The sequence below is a fragment of the Electrophorus electricus genome, chromosome 17 (assembly GCF_013358815.1).
Source record: "Electrophorus electricus isolate fEleEle1 chromosome 17, fEleEle1.pri, whole genome shotgun sequence".
In the NCBI taxonomy this organism is placed as follows: domain Eukaryota; kingdom Metazoa; phylum Chordata; class Actinopteri; order Gymnotiformes; family Gymnotidae; genus Electrophorus; species Electrophorus electricus.
Genome location: NC_049551.1, coordinates 2486494 through 2508311, shown reverse-complemented (window position 1 = coordinate 2508311; position 21818 = coordinate 2486494). Strand labels below are relative to the sequence as shown.

General features: G+C 41.6%; 1 protein-coding gene across 4 annotated transcripts in view; it reads left to right on the top strand.

Moving 5' to 3' along the window:
• Nucleotides 1–14777, top strand: part of LOC113584897 (vacuole membrane protein 1-like) — a 32832-nt gene extending 18055 nt beyond the window's left edge. For 3 of the 4 annotated variants that reach the window (XM_027022113.2, XM_035535693.1, XM_035535694.1), the window contains 3 exons: nt 12940–13033; nt 13461–13637; nt 14036–14777. In XM_027022113.2, the coding sequence (XP_026877914.2) occupies nt 12940–13033; nt 13461–13637; nt 14036–14173 (409 nt within the window). In that variant the 3' untranslated portion in view covers nt 14174–14777. Of the gene's footprint in view, nt 1–12511; nt 13034–13460; nt 13638–14035 lie in introns of those variants that run through there. The other variant, XR_004777078.1, reaches the window with a different exon arrangement.
• Nucleotides 14778–21818: the final 7041 nt, after the last annotated feature.

The window sequence follows — 21818 nt, the reverse complement described above, 5'->3', positions numbered from 1 at the left end:
GCAGTGTAATTGTATTGTGTCTAAGCACTCGCCTGTTTGTTGCACTCATACAGGTGCCATCGAAACACTTCAGTAAAGCACTCTTTCTTCCTCTGCTTCTTATAGTCAGTAACTCGAATAAAGTCCGTCTGGCGTGTTTGACAAATACAAAATGTTTTCTCATGCATTTGAAAAACAGATTCAGTAAAAATGTGCATTTTTTTAAAAAGAATGTGAAATTGTATACATTTTGCTTTTTTTTTCCCATTTGAATATGTAATATCTAACATATGTAATATGATGTGATATTTTTAATATGAATATCTAATAGAACTGAATATCTGTTCTAATGTTTTGAGCCTCTGCAGTCTTAGCTCATCGTCGGTACGGGAGCGTGAAGTGTCATAGTCACGATCATCATGACAGAAATTCGGTTGCTAGAAAGACGAGAATGTCGGCGAGCAAAATGTGTAGTGACCCACTGGTTAAAAGACTCACAGTGGGCATGTCCTCAGCAACTCTAGTGATGCAGACCTACAAACAAAAATGGTCCATCATGAAAAAATGGCGTGACATAAAACAATCACTGCATTTTTTAATATGTGGAGGTAAAATGGGATCATTTAATATTCACCTTTCAGTTCTCAGAGGACCGTGTGAAGTTTACTTGTCTTGCTTTAAACGTAAATCAAGTTTGTGTGATAAACCCACAAAACTGCATAAAATAGGCACAAACACATTTAGTTAAATGTGGTTTACTGCAATATCTCAAAAGGTATCACCCTTTCTTAAAAATAAAGTTGTGTGTTGTTTTTGTTTGGTTGTTCTTTTTACACAGAGTGTATCTAATATATTCATTATGGGACTTTATCGTGATATATTAAGTATTAGGTAACATGATATATTACACATAGTGAAACAGTTCAGTTAAGCTGGAGGAGGTGTGTAGGAAGCAAACACAAGTAAAGAAGGGTGTGTGTAAATGGCAAGACACACAAACAGTGGCCATAATTACTGGTAGCTCACCAGAGCACCAGCTGTAGTCCGATTCAACACAGCAGAGAAGGCTAATGGACAGTGGAGCAATTACCATTGTTTCTTTTAATTTATTAGATTATTGTGTATTGTTGTATAACCAGAAAGACCCAAAAAGAGAAATTAATATTTTAACATTAAGGTCAGTAAAGGAATTTTGTCCTGCAAAGCATATTGACATTTTTTTTTGTACAGGATATTAATGTTTAAAAAAAGGGTATATTTGATGCTATGTGTGCTGAAAATGGGTGATATGTACATCATGATCTTAGCATAGAAGGTGCCTTATGTCTTTCTTTTTACTGAGATTTACAGTTTGCTTTATGCTTAATTTAAATGTTATCACAGTGAACCCATGCAAATCATAGCTGTTGACAACAACCCTTTTACCCAGCCGCATTTGACAGCAGCCCGAATTAACCATAAGAACTTTTAGAAGCTGCATCTATCATATATGCCAAAATCATTCCAAATATGTGTTTATTCTTTGTAAAACCAATCTAATGACGTCCACTGCAGTTAGATTTACTGCAGCTAATAATTGTAAAGGCATCAGACTTCCATATCGTGGCTAATCAGGAGAAGTCTAGTTCCGTCTTTCTTCTTCACCACCATTTTCAGCAGATAGAAAAGAAAAGGAAGAAAAGTGCTGATTACTGGAAGTATTTCTTGCACAGAGCCTCACAGAGCCTCACAGAGCATCACAGAGCCTCACAGAGCATCACAGAGCCTCACAGAGCCTCACAGAGCATCACAGAGCCTCACAGAGCATCACAGAGCCTCACAGAGCATCACAGAGCCTCACAGAGCCTCACAGAGCATCACAGAGCCTCACAGAGCCTCACAGAGCATCACAGAGCCTCACAGAGCCTCACAGAGCATCACAGAGCCTCACAGAGCCTCACAGAGCCTCACAGAGCATCACAGAGCCTCACAGAGCATCACAGAGCCTCACAGAGCATCACAGAGCCTCACAGAGCATCACAGAGCCTCACAGAGCCTCACAGAGCATCACAGAGCATCACAGAGCATCACCTCACACAGTACGTGATTTGGCATTACTGTAATCCTTGGCCTTGCAGCCTTTGATCTCTTGTGTAAGATCATTTCTTTGTCGATGGTGCAGCTTGGCTTGTTTACTTGTCTTTAATTATGTGTATTGATTAGATTAAGAAAAGGACTCGGGTGATGGGAACTGCTGTGGTGGCTGTTCCGCACTCCTGGGCGGAGCTTTAACTTGTGTTTGCATGTGATGGCATCTGTGTTTGTTGGTGATCATGTAGAGAGATGGGGGTGTGTGTGTGTGTGTGTGCAGATGTGCATATATATTGAATAGTCATAGTGAAACAGTTCCTTATCTGCTCTACCCCAATTATCCTGCTTAACCCTAATCACATCAGTCCTGTCGATCGGAACTCTTTACCTGTTAGAGTTGCTCTCAGCTCCTTTTATATCCAAGTTAATTCTGTCCCCTTTTAAATGAGGGCCCCTGTATGTGGGTCTGACCGCAGTGGCCCTGTGGAGACACTTGTATTGATAATCATGGACTTGCAGCATGGTCCCATAGCTGCTTTGTGAGTGAATGGGCCGTCTGCAGGAGAAGTGAATCGCCTGCGTCAGAAGCTGCGTTACCATTAGACAGGACCTCCTGGTGTCCACGGGGTCACCTTGAAGAGCATTCCATTATCACATTATCAGGACAAAGCCCACGCAGACGGCCCACGCTGCCGCCTTTTCTCTGAGGACATTCCTCTCACAGTGGGGGGTGGGTTAGGAGGCAGGAACAGGCCTGTCAGATCAGAGTGAGTGACGCCGACAGGCGTGGGTGGCAGAGATGACGTGACAGAACGGGAGTGGTGGAGAGGAAGAGAGGAATAGATGGTGGAGCGCAAGGAGGTTGTGCAGGGATGGTGCCGGAAACGGAGGTGACGTCCACCTTGCTGAAATCGCTGAGTAATGCTCAGGGCTGCCTCACTGAAATCGCTGAGTAATGCCCAGGGTGTGAGCGAAGGCGGAGCAGGTAGAGCGTAGGTGTTCTTGAGGCCTTGTCGAGGGGTTCAGCAGTGTTAGAATGAGAAGAACATGCATGAAAAAATAAATGTGGAGTGATTCATGTCAATCGGCTGGCATAGTAGGGCCCGAAAAATGTCCACTCATTGTTGGCCTGTGCCAGCATTATTGGGATATGTTACCAACTTACAACTCTTACTGTTTATGGCTCTTTACAACACAAAGAAAAGAGAACAGCACAGTGTTTTATTTATACACTGAGATCTGCCTAGACATCAGAGTCCACTGCGTCTGTCATGTTAGAGGGCAAGGTTACGTAGTGATCTAACAAAGAGCGTGTCGAGTTAAACACCTTCTCCAAATCACAGTGGCACCTCGCACTCAGACATACAGATGTCAAAGGGAGAGATGCAAGCAGAGAGGCTGTGTGATGGTTTAAATGTGAGTAGGTTATTGTAAGCGTGATTCTTTTTGGAAGACAAAATCATTTCTTTGTTCTCACTCGTCATGAGATTCTCCGGACACGTCCCTTAAGCTTGCCGACGTGAGGATGAGTCGTCTGCCGACTCCCATTAGAACTCTGTTCCCTTGGCGCTGAACAGCATGACTTATGAAGCCAGTCTATTCAACAGCACAAGCACTGAAGGTAGAAGCCTTTGAAAACAACGTCCTTTTGGTGTATGACTCGGCATGTTTGGTGACTCGCCTCCATGACTCGCCTGGGGTGCGAGAGGAAGAGACAGCCAGCTAACTGATGACCTGTTTCAGCAAGAACATGTCCAGTCAGACTGTTTTTCAGTGGGAAATATTGCCTGTGTGTATTGTTTGGGTCTCTTTATCAGAAGCCTCTCCAGCATATTGGGTCAGGACAAGTCATTGTACAGCTGTGTAACCAGAAGCCTGAGTCACATGCCTGGGCTACGCCCCTGCTGTCAAAGAACATGGAAAAATGGTACCAGGGGCACTAAAGTGACGAATTAAAAGTACAGGGAGACAAAAATGGCAAAGTATGAAAGATATTTTTTACTTTCTGAGAATATCCAAAAACACGTTGAGGTTGACGGCGGCATTTGCATTTATGGGAATTTATATGTTAAGCAGCGGGTGGGTTGTTGGAGTGATTGCAGTGCTTTCAGACCGAAGAAAGCTGGGATGATCCTGTAAAGCAGTGTGGCCCTGGTCTGAGACCACTCCAGTGTGCTGTTACGAGCTACACGGGACCAATGTTGAAAGTTACTGATCTTTAAATATCACTAGCTGATCTTTAAATTGGCAGTTAAATTTGTTATCAAATTTGATCTAAAATAATATTTATGTGTGTTTTTTTATGATATCCTGTGTTCTGATAGTGAGTTAAATGTGTGGCTAAATGTGATATGCAGATGTGATGGAAAGACCGTGACCAAACGTGCAAGCTCAGGCTGAGCAGTGCTGCTCACCATGGCAACCATACCAGAAAGGAGGGCTACACAGTACACACCTGGCTAATGTGGCCGTGAGCTCGGCCATTCGGTACGGTACATTTGTGTGAGATGGAACTGGAAGGAGCCTGACACACACTCTGATTAATAGTATATATCCTGTTTGTTTCATTTGGAGCTTTTTTCACTTTGTTTACTTTGAAAGTGATGGAAGCAAAAAGATGTTAGATATGCAGCTATGTGCACAAAATAAAAAGTATAAATTATAGATTTAACTTTTTTCATTCATATAATTGTGTTTGTGTGTGTTTGTGTTTGTGTGTGTGGATATGAGGGTGTGTAATAATGTTATTGTGTGTGAGTTTTTGTGTGTGGAAAGAGATTATATGTGTGTAATGTCATTTTGTGTGTATGTGGAGAATTTTGATGCAGGATTTGGGATGTAGACTTTGTGTTTTATTTTAACAAATTATTTTAAGCATGCTGAAATGTTGGGAAGTGCTTAGGGTTTGAGTAAGGCCAGTGCTTGCAGTAAAGTTTCACTGTTTGTGTGTTGGCGGGAAAATTTCCGCCGTGAAGGTGTGCACGGTTTACCAGCAAACCTGCAAATCACAATCACTGTGCACCACACTGATCGTCCTGATCCACTGTACCGCTGCGCTGTGTCCTGCGTGCATGCATGTTTGCACACGGCCTTTGATTTGTAAAGGTCTTGATCTTTTTGCCGCGTCTCCCTGCATTTTGTTGGATTTGTTGGAGCCGAATCGTGTTAAATGCATATAACATTATTTGATATGGTGAAAGCATCCTGCGTGTGTCCTGTTGTGAAGGACTGGGTGTCTTGTACTGCTCAAAATACCTTGAAAGCAACAATGTTTCATGGCTTTAGAAAAGTTTTCATTTTGGACATAAAAGATTTTGCTGTTTTTCCAAACTATGATATAAAACAGTGACACGCTATGCCAAGCGGAAAAGGGGTAACAAAAATATTTTATAATCCTTTCTGTGTATTTTTCATTACGTGTTCATACACATACATATTTAAATGCTGAACCGTTACTTACATGCTTTTATTAGTCCATGTCTTTCTCTCTGTATGTGTGTGCATGAGTGTGAGCACGTGCGTTTTCATTTGAAAACGAATTTTTCGGTTTCTCACTTTTAGTCATCTTTCACTTTCTGAACAAACAGGGTTTAACAGAGTCTATATTTGTCTGTATGGGCTTGCGCACCTTGTGAATGATGGGTGATGCTGTTAGCTGGAGCCGTGTAGTTTGCATGTAGTTGTCACACTCGGCCTATGAATTGCCCTGCGAGACTCGTGCTACGTTGTCCACAGTATACAGGCACAGGGTCAGTTGTGCCTTAAATTTTGCTTTGCCTAATTCAGCTGAACTGAAATTAAAATTACATCTTAACTTTAGGTTTAAATACAGTTTCACATATTTCTATGCCAGTTTTTTCCCAAATAATACACTACGTTTACTTGTGGAATAAATATTTTCCCCAGTGTGGATTATAGGGTGTACTGGCTACAAAGCTTCCAGTGGAGTACACTGTGTAACGTAGGAGATTATGTGGTTAGTCGGGTGAATGTGTGTATGCAAACTGCTCATGGTGGTATTCTGTAGTGCCTTATGCGAATGGTGTGCAGACACAGGGGATGTTCTTGGTCTCCACGGGCCAGTAAGAACAGGCATGGTACGGACCATCCCTCTATCAGACGGCTATCTCACCCTGGTTTCCTAGCCCGGGCCCCAGCTGTCCTGCTGGGCTCCGGTGCTGCCTTTGCCCCGGCCTGGATCCCCCGTGAGTCAGTGAAATCCAGCCAGTTCTCTGAGATGCGTTTGTGCATGTCCGGGTCCTGAGCTTAGGGTTAATCACGCTCTGCTCACTGGAGTTTTTGGAAAAGATTTGTCTCTTTAAAGGATGGAATGTCTTTTTCATGGGATATGTTTGTGGTAATCAGTTCCTTCTTAGATGTTGCACTTTGTTTTCATTTATAGAGAATTAGGAGGTGTGAGGTGATAGTTATTTTTGTTTTCTGTGGTATAACTTCAGGGTCTGAGCCTCATGAAGATGCTGTATTGTGCTGCACAATTGATGAATCCTGATATATGTGTCCAAAAATGGTGTAAACTCAAACAGTTGTATATTGTGTATGTATGGGTGTGTGTACGTGTGTACGAAACAGAGAGGGTCACAGGCGCCATCTCTGTGGTTTGCAGTTTGGAAGTGGCAGAAGTATCTGTCAGCTATAATTAGTGAAGGTTTTTCCCTGTACGTGGTAACCCACGAGGGTACGGATCAGCTCTCCCGCACTGATAAGACTTTTCCAAAATAGGAATGATCTCATCCTGCTTTCTTATCCCTCTTCCATTTTTCTTTGTTAGGTCTGTTTTTTCTTGATTCCTTTCTTGACTGTTTAAACACACTGGTACACACACACCGGCACAGCTGGTGCAGCTGTGTGTGTGTGTGTGTGTGTGTGTGTGTGTGTGTGTGTGTGTGTGTGTGTGTGTGTGTGTGTGTGTGTGTGTGTGTGTGTGTGTGTGTGTGTGTGTGATTAACACCCTGAATTCGGGGATCTCCATTCAGGACACAGCCTCATGGTTTGTTGATGAGGTCATCAGGAAAGATCCTGGTTTAGCATGGACATAGTTGTAGTTGATAGACAAAGGAAGAGAATTCAAGGATAAGGCCTTGTGCATGTCCCCAGTAGCTCACCTTAGCTTCCATTCAGAAGTGCTACAAATTGAAAACGGCTGACCTCCGACTATACACTGAGAGGTAAACAGTGGAGATGGCCTGCTGTTTAAAACCTTTTGACATTTACTGGACTGCTGCACCATGCGTTTGTATGTATTTGTGTGTGTGTGCATATATGTGTGTGTGGGTGTGTGTGTGTGTGTGTGTGTGTGTGTGTGTGTGTGTGTGTGTGTGTGTGTGTGTGTATCTCAAAAGAAGATTCCAGGTGACTGCAGCCTATTGTAGTAAAAGATAAAATTGTAGTGAAGTACACGAGGCCTCCAGAGAAATAAGACATTTTGGACAGAGTTTCTTCATCAGCTGTGCAAGAAACATGCTTCTGAAATTTCATGAGGTGGATCTTTATATTAGAAAAAGTAGATGGTTCATATTGTGTGTGTGTGTGTGTGTGTGTGTGTGACCTCTCTCACTCTGTCAGCTCAGCTTAGGCTTCAGAAGGGATCTTAGGTGAAAGGTCACATTACTCAAGGCCTATGGAATCCAGTCTCGAGAAAATGAATAGTATGGAAAGAAAAAAAAAAAAAAAAGGACAAAAATTGTAACTGCAACAGGAAACACTGTCTGGGTAACGTTGCTAGTTGCTAGTGGGTGACTTTTTGACTCTTTCAAGCAGGATGAAAGAAACGGGTGAGCTACAAGGTTTTTTTCCCCTCCAAAACTCTCACCTTTCACGTCACTGAAGTGGCGGGAAAGAACAGCTGAACACTAAACACTGAATACTGAACACATAAACACTGAATACTGAACACTAAACACTGAATACTGAACACTAAACACTGAATACTGAACACATAAACACTGAATACTGAACACTAAACATTGAATACTGAACACATAAACACGGAATACTGAACACATAAACACTGAACACTGAACACATAAACACTGAATACTGAATACTAAACACTGAATACTGAACACATAAACACTGAACACTGCTCACTGCTAAGCGTCTGTTCATGGAATACAGAGGCCTGCCTGTTTGAGCTTGCTGCACACTAACATTTACTCAACCATCAAATGAATCCACTGGAATATTTTGACAGTGACACAGTGCTGATGTGTTGGATTAGTCGAGTCTGGTGGCCAAAACGGCCTTGTATGGTTTTTACTGTTGGGCAATAGGCATCGTGCTCATCTTAAGCAAGCTGCAGGAATCCTCTTTCGGCCAGAACGTGCATCTCCACGGGGCGTCATACGTCCCTTCTTCCTGTCCATCTTATGTGCATCAACATTATCCAACGTGTTTGTCCATAATCTGCTTTTCTGGTCTCCTCTGGAGTTTTTGCTTTTTGCTTCATTGATCGTTGTTATTGTTCTCCTCGGCATTGTGTGGCATGGCATCCTATGGTGTTCATGTAGCGTTGTGTATCATTGTGTGGCGTTGTGTGGAGTGGTGTGTGTCATCATGTGCTGTTGTGCGCCGTTGTGTGTCGTCGCGTGTCGTCATGTGGCATTGTGTGGTGTTGGTGCCATTGCTTCTCCATTCTCCGGAGCTCGTGCTGACCCGGGCTGGGAGCCCTTGCTCCGGCTGCAACGGAGGCATCCGGGATGGACTGGCCCGCTTTACCCGTCGCTCAATCCCGGACACCGCCTGCCGGCCCCATAACTGGCAGTGCTTGTTGCCTTCCAGTGTCCGTCTGAATCAGCCTGCTCATCCCACTGCTGAGGTCATCTCCAGCACTGAGGTCATACAGCAGGGCAGAACCGGAGCATCACCCTTCCCAGAAATCACTCATTTATTTTCCTTCAGATTCACGCTCACACACCTCACACACTGCACTTAACACGGTGTTCATCTTACACACACTATACTTTATGTTCAGTGCTCCTTACACGCTGCGCACATCTCACACAATGTACCTTACCCTTCAGTTCTCATATGTCCCATGCACATACCTCACACTCTCCCATGCCCATGGCAATTTTCCTCACACAGTCTTCCCACACACAGATGTCTTTATGTACATATCTCCCCATAGTCCTCTTTGAGCTTCAATATGCCGCATACATACACGACTTATATATGATAAATCCATGACCTATATATGCTACAAACACAATATACATATGCTACATACATGACCTATATATACTACATACATGACCTATATATACTACATACATGACCTATATATGCTACAAACACAATATACATATGCTACATACATGACCTATATATACTACATACATGACCTATATATACTACATACATGACCTATATATGATACAAACACAATATACATATGCTACATACATGACCTATATATACTACATACATGACCTATATATACTACATACATGACCTATATATGATACAAACACAATATACATATGCTACATACATGACCTATATATACTACATACATGACCTATATATGATACAAACACAATATACATATGCTACATACATGACCTATATATACTACATACATGACCTATATATGCTACAAACATGACCTATATATACTACATACATGACCTATATATGCTACAAACACAATATACATATGCTACATACATGACCTATATATACTACATACATGACCTATATATGATACAAACACAATATACATATGCTACATACATGACCTATATATACTACATACATGACCTATATATGCTACAAACACAATATACATATGATACATACACGACCTATATATGATACATACACAATTTACATATGATACATACACGACCTATATATTATACATATGTGACCTATATATGATACATAAACAAAATATATATGAGACATACACAGCATTTCTGACCTTTTTTAAATCATCTAAATTTATTACAAATGATATTTTTGACAACCTTTCCCCAAATGAAGAAATTAGCATTTTATGGTGGTGTCAGAATTCATGCAGATATTTTTATTCAAAATATTTTTGTCCCTCATTAACAAAATGTTTGACACGCCATCACACCCACCTAAATAAATGATGACTAGACATCACATGGAAATATTTAGAATTTTTTAGAATTCTATTTTATTTTCTAATTTTTAAAAATGTGTGCAATTGTTAATCAGACACATGTAAAAACAATTTTCAAATGCAAAGGGAAATACCATTACAAATACCATTGTGGTCTGTTAGATATTTATTTTAGTCTAAATTCCAGCTGTCTCCTTACTATTTGTTTTTATTTTTTCATTATTTCTTTTCAAATAAGATAATTTTCAAAAATACAAATGAATAAAAATATGGGAATTTTAAGAGTGATTCGGTTAAGCCAATAATTGAATAATAATGCTAAATGATATGCATGCATGTTAGCATGGTATGATATAGAGGAAAAAAATGATTTCAATTGAGACTAAATCATTAATTTTTAATGCGTATTTTAACCATTTATGTGACTTTACTACATTTGCTTTTATTTTGATATTTAAATTCCATTTTTATACATAACATGTAAATATAAAGTTAGTTTATTCTTAGTTTTTTAACAGATATATATGTACTATATTGCAGTATATGAAGTATTTTGTATGAGGATTTTGAAGCATTTTCAGGTTCAGTCATTATTTGGATTTGCGAAGTTTAGATTGGTCTGCTGTTATTAAAATACATTTATACACTGACATGTGCAAATAATTTATTGCATTTCATAGAGACCCCAAGCAATTGCGAAATCATTCACCTGCGATGTTTAATGTGATTAATCCACACAGAATGAATGTATAAACAACTTTCTTTTACATTTTTATTTCCATTTGCTACAAAATACAGTTTGCTACTGTTATGTATTGATGACGTGATTTTTGGGTTCTATTTTTATTTAAGGTGATCAGAATTCAGAAATTATACTAAGAAATGTCAGAAATTATACTAGATTCTCTTTAAAATGAAGCCAAATTTTACTTGTGAATTTATAAAGTACTCACGTTAAATTAGCCTTGTACAAAGCACATGTTCTCCATTGTGAATAAAATATGCTTTCATCAAGCTTTTTCCAAGGCAACCACACCTTCATCTACATTTTATAAGAGGATATATGAACAGAGGAAGGTGAGAGATCATGGAACATGTGTGCTAATCCAATCCCCTGCTTCAAAGATTGTTCCAGAAATCATGTAAAAGTCCTTGTTTTATGTCTTAAAGCAGACATAAAGCTAGTCCTCAGATCTGAGAAGGATGTTTCTGGTGGTTGTTGTGAGGTTTCTTTGCAGTAAGAGCTGACTCGTCCGGGCCGCTGACTCACTGTTACTCGTTACTCACAGACTGCGCGCCATTTCTCCAGCACAAAGACACCAACTCTTGGTCTGACTCTTTGTTCTTCTGTGAGGGTATTTTCCTCTACCTGTACACTAATGTGTTCTTTAAAAGCCTCTGAATATATTAGTGATTTAGGAGCTAAGCTTTGGAGGTAGTAATTTAGATTTTTACGTGTCTTTAGATGGGTTATGAATGTACAAAAGTATGTGATGGTGGACGCTTGTTCTTCCATTCATGAATCATTATGAAAATCATCACAGTGTTCACTGGCTGGTTCTGTCCAGTTAAACCATGTTTCTGTTAAACCTTTTCCTGTTTACCGATATCAAAGGTGTTTGAGACAGTAAGTTTGGTTAATGATTAAAAGGGATAGGCAGTATGATCTCATCAATTGTCCATGTATCTGTGTGTACTTTCACTCAGTGTGTAGTAAGACACATGTCATGTAGCAGATGTATATCATATAACACGTGCACTGGCTTCTTTTGTCTCAAAATGTGTAAATGAAAGTTCAACAACAATGTCATCTGCTCAGCCACACAGCACATGACTCCAAGACTTAAAACAAGGACTTGAACGTGTCACGCTAGTCCAATGAAAATGTGTTTAACGATCAGGGACATGGTATGAAAGTTTTTGTTTCTTGCTGAACAGAATCTTACTAAAAGTGTTTAGTTTGTGTTTGTGTGATTTGATTGATTGCTAACTCTAGACTCGGCAGGGATCATGCCATACCAGGGCAATCGCCTTCTTTTTTTTTCTTCTGAGAGCCAAAGAAAGAGAGAGAGAGAGAGAGAGAGAGAGAGAGAGAGAGAGAGAGAGAGAGAGAGAGAGAGTGAGTGTCAGTGGGGGGTGTGTGAAGGAGAGGAGGTTATTGGTAGCTAAATCTTGTAAAAGGGTTTTCCTAATATGGGCTGTCTCTCAGAAGACTCCTCCTCTCTCCAGTTAGTGGGTGGGACCTTCCTCTCCCTCTCAGCCAGTGATGACAGAGCTACGACTCACTTCCCCATTAATTGGCTGAAACCAGTTCTTACAGGAACCGCCGGTGATAAATGTGAGAGTTCTCAGAAATCATTCATTTCTTCCTTCTTCGAGGCTGAAGAACACTGCAGGCCAGTGTGGATGCTTCTTTGTGTTAGCATGCTTTAAGGACAACCCCTGGTTTTTATATATTTTATATATACATTTTTTTGGCTCTGTCTTTGTTGTGTTTTTTTTGTTTATTTTTTTTTACTGAACTGCGTAGGATATGTGACTGAGAACATGCTGTGCTCTTGCTTGAGTTTTTGTTTTTTTTCCTCCCGTCTGTCCGGATGAAAGGTTTTACAGTGCTCAGCCTACCTCCCCCTCTCTCTCTCTCTCTCTCTCTCTCTCTCTCTCTCTCTCTCTCTCTCTCTCTCTCTCTCTGAGAGGCAGTGCTGTGAAGGAGACTCTTAACTGCCCTTTAGGACGGGTAAGTAAAATTTATGTTACCTGCCCCCCCCTCTCTTCTACAGTGCTGTTCCCCTGTATGGCACCTCACCTCAGAAACCTTCCAGGGAGTACCATGAGAGGGCAAAGCTGCGCTGTGCTTGGGCGGTCACACCAGTGGTAAGTATATTTCGGCCTAAACCTCTTTTTCTCTATTCAAACTTTTCATTTTCTACTTCTCTCTCTCTCCCTGTCTCTCTCTTTCTCATGCCGTCCTGATCCCCCTCTTCTGTCATCGTTTGACTTATTATCTGATATCTGTCGGTAATATTCAGTAGGGATCGTATTGTGTGTGTGTGTGTGTAGCGTCGTGGGTCAGTGGTACTAGTGTGCGGGGGTGCGGCGCTGTCTGTAGTAAGGGTGGATGGTATCAGGCAGCAGTAGCTGGGCTGAGGTGAGGAAGCAGGGAGCAAACTGAGCCTGGCCTCGTCAGGCTCTGGCTCGTGAGCGATGCTGAGTCATGCTCGGCAACTGGAGCTCCTCTGAATGAACCGGACACTCCCCCGCGTCACACTACCACTCCGCCCTCCCCAACCCCCACTCCCAGCCCTGCACAGAGCAGCCGAACCCTGCTGAACCCGTCGCAGGCTGCCCAAGGCGGGAGGGGCCAGTGGTGAAGAGGGAGGAGAAGCTGAACTCTCAGTTCCTGCCTCTGACAATCTCGCTTTCGCTCAGGACTCAGTGTGGAAACAAAGAGACTACACCTTTCAGCCTCGGACCTTTTGTACGTCCTCCTGGTTCTTAACTAATTCTCAGTCCGGTCTTTTTTTTATTCACACTTTTTCAGTCAATATGTGTTTTTATTTCTGCAGCTTACATTTGTAGGGCTCTCTGCATCGGGGGAGGGGGGTGAAGTTGCACAATAGGAGATTACAGAAGTTTCTGGAACAAAGTTCCTTTTTTCCTTGTAACTTGAACCTCTGACAGCAACTGGCTAAATGCGCTAAAGTTGTTTAGCTGGCAATAAGAGAAGGTTCCAGCATATATTGGCCACCTAAACCCAGTTTTACGAGGGAGAGAGAGAATGAGGACACACACACACACACACACACACACACTGGATGATTCCTTGTGCCAGTTTATTGATCTGCTCTTTCCTCTTCTGTTGCCTTCATCATGCAGGATGAACGCTGGATCTCCCAGGGCTTCGTCGAGGTGGTGATCGTGGTCGGCTTTCTCATGTGCTCAGTCATCAATTCCAACTCCATGGCTCTACATCAAAAGACTCAGCAGAAGAAATCAGAAGGCAAAATGAAATGAGGGGTGTGTGAAAGAGAGAGAGAGAGTGTGTGAAAGAGATAGAGAGAGTGACTAGCAGAATTTTTGGTGTTGGTTTGCCCCTTTAATTGACTGAGATAAGACTGCATCTTGATGCTCTGACGTTAGAGGGCTGTTCACAATTAAAGACAGATATGTGTAGTTTTACGTAATCAGGTCTGTCTATATTCTGATGTCCTTTTGGACTTTTTACAACTTTCACACCATTTTTTTGTGGCTTTTGGTTGTTGGTTTTTGCTTCCGTCCTGTTCACCTTGCTTCTGGAGATTGTACTGGTACTGCAGCATTTCTGATGGGGAAGTCTAACAGATCTTCCCTGGCACCTCGCTATAATGCGTTGTGATAGCAAGTGCTCATCAGTATCTTTCTTAAAGCAGATACATGGGCCTGTTGATCTTTAAGCAAGGCCTTAATCTACTTTATGTGGCTCATATTCCATGTTGTCGAATATCAGTATTTGAGCCTGCACTTATGAAAGATATGATGTATATAGGAGGTACTGAAGTGACTAGATCCTAATTTGGCCAAGTGCTTTGTGTTTTCTGTAATAGGAATGTATTGTGAACTTTTAAGGCCTCCAAATGTAATTTTGTATTTATTTAATTATATATATATATATATATATATATATATATATATATATATATATATATATATATATATATATATATATATATATAACATTTCTTTGTCAAAAGACACAAGCAGTATAGTGACTAGACTTGTTGCATATTATTGCATAATTTATTAAGAATCTCAATGAAGGTATTTATGTGTATTTAATTTATATTCAGCTTCTCATATAGTCTGAATCATTCAGATAACGTGCTTAAAATATATTTGTGATTATAAATAAGTTCTAAAACTTTTTTTTTTAAATTAGGCACAGTGAATCATAATGTTACTTTTGTCTGAAGTTATTGTTTCGTTTCCAGAGAGATGGAGAGAGAAAGCAAGCACGAGAGTGAGAGAGCACACAAGTTATTCCGGGACTGTGCAACCAGATGCAATAATACACAGAATCAGATTAAAGTGTGTGTGTGTGTGTGTGTGTGTGTGTGTGTGTGTGTGTGTGTGTGTGTGTGTGTGTGTGTGTGTGTGTGTGTGTGTGTGTGTGTGTGTGTGTGTGTGTGTATCTGCGCACGTATGCGCGTGGGTGGTTGCCGTGTAGTTCTATTGACGCGCGCGTACCTCCCCGCTTCACCACTTTGGCTCATTGAAGTACTTCCTGCGCAGAGCAGCGCGTGTGTAGGCAGCCGTGCCGCGACTGGACGGCGTGGCTGCGGCTGCTTTATGTAGGTGGGGCGAGCTGATGCCATATCGGAAATACAGAGAATAGCCCCCCACTGTTCAGCAGTCAGTCTAGCCCAGTCGCTTCGGTAGTGATAGTGTGATTTATTTAAAGCGTCCTTAGATGCGAGTGTGTTCACTCATGTTCCCCATAACGCGCGTAGCGCGCTCCAAGCGTTATGTCATTGTTTATTTGTATTTGTTTTCTCCGCGCTGGGGTCGCGCCGTATGCGAAACCCTTTATCCGCGCTCTTCTTTTTGCATCCTTTTTCTTTTAATTGCATGTGAAATGCCCCCCTCCTCTCGGTGCCTTTCTGTAACGCTGCCCTGGTATGCTAGCCTTGAAGCTTCGGGCGTATAAAAAATGGAACAGTGTGGAGTTTCTTTGGCGTTACCTTAACTGAACCCAGGGCTGAACTCGTTGCACTGCGCTGCTGGCAGCGAGGACGCGAGGGAGAGCGAGAGCGAGCGAGGCAGACCGCGCGCAGCTAGCACACGCGCTCGCTGCTCAATGGCAAGCGCATGCTGCACTGCCATAACGGGGCTTGTGCAAAATTACCTATTGCACTCCTGCACCGCGTCGCCACTCCCTTCTCTCTGATCCACGGTAAGTGTTCTTTTTGTTGTCCTGCGTCTTGTTCTTCTCCCAGTGAGCGTTAGACATTTCCACCCGTCTCTCCCAGTGTGTCAAATAGCTTATCAGACTGGTGTTGGCTGTTACATTGCATGGCGACAACAGTCTGTAGGCTGTCTGACATTTTGGGCTGTTTCATCCAAAACGCATTCTATTTGTAGTATATGTCGTTGGTGTCTTGTTCATCTTTTTTTTAAACATTCTTTTTTTTTTTCAGTTCATCGAGTCAATGATTTTTTTATTCCTTAATATCTGCTTTACATAGAAACGTGTCAGGATTTTTATTTTTGGGCAAACTGCAAAATCTCTGTCAAGGAAATGACTTCTTTTTCTTTTTTTTTTTCTTTTTTTTTACATCTCTGCTCAAACCCGCACTTCTCTCTTCCCGTTAGAAGGGTGTCTGTGCGTGTGTGTCTGTGCGTGTGTGTCTGTGCGTGTGCGTGCTTCCGGAGTCTGGCCTCCGTCCACACACATTTCTTGGGAACCCAGAAGGCGCGCTGTACTGCTGCGCGCTGTCATGACACAGTTTGGTGTTCGGACTTCTTCCCTTTGTGTTTTGGATCCTTGCCCCTGTTGCTTCACTAATGTTGTGTCTGTGGGCCTCGTGACTCTGCTTAAATCACTTCATCACCCATTGTTTTTGCCCAGAAGTTTTATCCGTCTGTTTCTTTATTTTCGCCCTGATTTAAGGTCGTTCCTTGGCCAATGAATGCTCGTTCAGTGGCTGTTAAAATCCAGGATCAGGCTGATTTAAGTTTTGCAGGCTGACATGTTTTTTCCAGAGACTTGTGACGAAGAGGCTTTTTCACTGTTGTAAAAGCTATGGAGTGCTCTGGCTGGCTGCAGACTCAGGGAGTATGTCTTTCTTAATCATGTTCTGAACATCCTGTCCTTAAGGGAAGCCCCTTTCTTGGTCTTTTTCTTCCCCACATGTTTATTACTGTATGTATGTGTGTGCTTATGTAAGTTATCTGTATTAAGGGAAATAAATAAAGCTTTTGAATTCAGACTGTCCTGGTTTGTTTTTCCTTCTTGAATGATCACACAGCTCCCATTAATAACAGACTGAAATATCTGTATTTATGTGTCCATATATCATTGTCTTCTCATGCTTTCCCCTTACACACACACAAAAAAAAAAAAAAAAAAAACTTTTTCAAGAGTTCAAATTCAAGCAGGCCGTGTTTTGTAACCCCGTTTTATTATGGAGCAGTAGGTTTAACGGCGAGCTTCGGCACGGCTCCAGCGGGGGAGTCGTAAACACTGCATGTCCTGCAGTCCTTGTGCCACTGAGCTGATGTCATCGTGTGTACAGACGGGAGCTTTACAGTGCAGGCAGAGGGCTGAGCTACTGGAAATGATGACACTAACACTACTTGTCCAGGTTTTAGGTTTATTTTTAAACCGTCGAAGCACGTCAGTCACTTCAATTGCATTATACTATGCATGTGGTTTTATTTGATCATAATTTAATGGCATTTAAATTTTCACATTTTTAAATCAAACTGGAAACCTTGTTTACCTCAAAATGGTAATTTTAACAAGGAGGAATTTAGTCTGATGTCAAGTCTGTTCAAATCCCTGGTAGGAACCTGACTAACTGAATGCCTTGTGTTTAACCCTCTTACTGAGTAAAAGGGGAACTATTCTGAGGAATTCATTGTATTCATGAATATTGTTTTCAACAATATCGAAACATTGAAATTTCTCAAACATTACCTTGATGGACCTTGATGGACCTTTTTGATTTTGTTTTTGCAATGTGTTTTATTTGAATATTTAAATTAATATGATCTGAACAACATAGTCAGAGAAAAATGTAGTGTCCAGCAAATGTACACAAAGTGGTAGTGTAAAAATGACCTAGTGTGGTGTCCCATGAGCCACACAAGCCATGTTTGAATTCCTTACAATGAAACTATTATGTAAAACTCTCATTTGAACAGGTTTTAGTATATAAATAAGACTCTTATTTGTGTTATTTTTCTTTCTTTTTTTGAGCCATACAAATGTGCCAAGTGCCCTTGTCTTATGTGTGAGGATGACCACAGTTCATTCATGGTTGACTGGTGGAGTAAAATATAACATTTCTGTTCATACAGACCTACCCGTAGAGAGCTCCAGAAGCGAGAGAGTGGATTTAATGTAAAGCACTCAGTTTTGCATGCTGTGTTTTTAAATCTAAAGAAATTAAACAATCACACTGTTTGCCAGTAGCCACCATGTCTGATAAGGACATAACTGGAGTGTATGTGTGTGTATTTTGTTTTACTGGACATCTGGTCTATTTGTGTTTGAGTGCAGTATCCTTGTAGTAGTTTTCTAGTTTGCATAGATTACCTCTCTTCTGACTCTAAAATGACTCCCCTGGTCTAATTACATACTGAGGGTACATTATGGGAGGATATCCTTACTGCACAAACTACAGACGTGTCTCCGTTATCTGACAGTTTCTCTATTCACCTCTTTGTGTGTGTGTGTGTGTGTGTGTGTGTGTGTGCGCGCGTGTGTGTGTGCGTGCGTGTATCAACGTGTGTACGTGTGGACTTGAGCTTTTTTGAGTGCAAGTGTATTTGATTTCAGACCGGAAAACTCCATAACATTAGCACCATATGGTCTGGAGTGATCACTGCTATGCATTCTCTTTTGTTCTCGCAGACTCACACGTTGAAAAACCACTTCTGATGTATCACTTCCTCCAGCGCCGTCAGCGTTTGGACAGAGAGAGATAGAAGGAGGGAGAGAGAGAAAGATATCTAACAAAATCATACAATGATCTACAGTTAAACCTTGCAAAAAGTAGTTATAAAAAAGCAAAAAGTTGTTGAGAAACATAAGAAGCCATAAGTTAAATCAGTGTGTGCCAACTGTGCTAAATCAACCTTGACACTATTAACTCTCACTAGTCATGTCTGACCATCAACAGCAAGAAAAGATGCATTTGATGTTTTTGCATCTTCCACACACATCAAACTGTAGAACATTATAACAAGGTGAAGTTTTATTCTTTGCAAGGTGAATGTTGGTCTAACATCAGGTAGATTTTAGGTCAGAACCAGTCTATGGGACAGGCAGAAAAATGCCTGTATTACAGGAATGGGCTTAACTTCTGACCTACAAACCTGCCCTGGGAAACTAACCACAGAACACTCGCCCTGTGACAAAAAAAAGGTCCGTGAACTCTAGTTAAATAAATCTAAGGAATTTGAGGTTTACTGATTATACGTGCCTTGCAGTTGCTTTGGCTGCTGGCGGGAGCATATTCAGCGCCAAAGTCTGGAGATGAGGAGGTAAGATGGGGCCTCGTCTGTCCGTCAGGGGGGATGGGCCAGGCATGTGATTGACAGCACCGACACGCCCGTGTGTTTGCTCGCCACCAGGTGCAACCGCTACCTGTCTCACTGTAATGCAAATGCGCAGCGCTGAGATCAAGCTAAGGGTTACTCACCACAGCTTTACAAATAAAGGTCACCTTTGTTCAGCACACATTCAGAGAGCTACTCGCAGCATTTCTAACACGTGGAGTATGGAGTGTCACTCCGGCTTTCCCTTACGTACCCTCATTAAAGGGACCGTTTCCGTTATGAAAGGCACAATTAGGGGCAGCTACCTCATTGAAAAACGGTTTCTGAAGAATTAACAGCCTTTCCATTCATAGAGGACACACTGTGTTAGCAATCAGGTATAATATATTGTGCCATTTTTTAAAATTAAATATGCCGTACTGTTGTTTGAAAACATGGTGGAAAGTCCCTGAAACTGTAATTTGCATGGGAATGTATTTCCTGTTCTCAAAGTCTATATGACACACAAAGTCTCCTTATGTGGTTTTAAGAAGTGAGAAAGAAAGACAGAAAGGTAGTTGATGGTCTTCCTTAATCCCCAAAACACTGTTCATCAATAGCGATTATGAGTGTTTGCGTCTGACTGCTGATACAAAGGCCCCTCACACACTCCCATCAAGCTCCAGTGCTATAACCGCGCATACACTCAGGAGTGCCACTGTACTGCATCATTTGTTTGCGTTAATCTGGCAGTGACATTTATTAACATAATTGGGGGTTGTTGTATTATTGAGGAAACAAAGGAAAAACAAGTCAGCTAGACAAGCCCAGTTTCATCGGACCCCCACCCACAGAATCTGAGTGGCCTTCTGTGTATTTCTGCTGAGAAGAAAAGCCTGTTTATATAGGTTTGCTATTTGCAAGATAATCCGCTCATCAGAGTGCCAAAATATTAGTGCACTTTGCAGTTCATTCATTTTAAACCTGAAGAACATTGGCTCGCTTGTTAATGTGAAGTTCAGCAATGGAGAGGCAGGTGCTCATATAAAAATCCTAATGTTTCACTTCAGAACATAATTTGATTATAATGTACGTTTGAATGCAGCATCCGAAAAGTCGTTGACACCTATGGCATGGCTAGTTAATAAACCCGGGGTTTGGTAATAGTTGCACGCGTTTTATAGTCTTAAACAGCAAAATCTTTAAAAAAAAAAATTTTGCTTCATGTTCCGGCCGGCAAAATGAAACATTAAAAATAAAAAATTGAGAAATGAAAAAAAGAGAACATTTTAATTTCATTAAATTAGCCACAATTGCACAAAATGGCGCATGAAAGAACGATTGCTTAATAGAGCTCCAATTTACTCGGTACATGCCGAAATGCATCCTTTTATTCTGATGGCTGATTGTATAGCAAAGGCACTCAGACAGCTCAGATAAACTTCACTAGTAAAGAAGTCTTCACAAGTCTTCACTAGCAAAGACCCCATCATCTGCCCTTAGGAGCACTCGTACTGAGCGGCGCTACGAGCGTCTCAGTGAGACACAGTCCTTTGGTGCCCGCTGCTGGCAAGAAACCGCTACTGCGCTATAAGCTCCTTCTCAGATTTCATTCAAACAGCAACCGCCTTGAATCTGAATGTGTAGTCTTTCCTAAACTGCCAGGTCATTTTAATGGCAGCAGTTTGGGATTTGTGGCATTTGTAGCTGGGGTTATTTCGGCACATTTTCTCTCCACCGGTTATTGAAGCCGGTTATGTCAGCCATGTGTGTGTCTGTGTGTGTGTGTACTTCCATGAACAGAGAAATTACAGTTGATGTGGAGCGAGAGTGTGAGAAAAGACCATATATGTGGTCAGTGTGTTTGATATCGACCTGGACCAGTCTGAGGAGGAAGGAGAATGTGTTGGAGGATGAGCTGGAGGATGCAGTCAGTGAGTAACTAACGTTGGCACCGCGACGGACCTGAACTGGCAAGGCTGTCTGGTACCCAAGCATCCTCAAAGGCTGTCTATACCCAAGCATCCTCAAAGGCTGTCTATACCCAAACATCCTCAAAGGCTGTCTATACCCAAGCTTCCTCAAAGGCTGTCTATACCCAAACATCCTTAAAGGCTGTCTATATCCAAGCTTCCTCAAAGGCTGTCTATATCCAAGCTTCCTCAAAGGCTGTCTATACCCAAGCTTCCTCAAAGGCTGTCTGGTACCCAAGCATCCTCAAAGGCTGTCTATACCCAAACATCCTCAAAGGCTGTCTATACCCAAACATCCTCAAAGGCTGTCTATACCCAAGCTTCCTCAAAGGCTGTCTATATCCAAGCTTCCTCAAAGGCTGTCTGGTACCCAAGCTTCCTCAAAGGCTGTCTATATCCAAGCTTCCTCAAAGGCTGTCTATATCCAAGCTTCCTCAAAGGCTGTC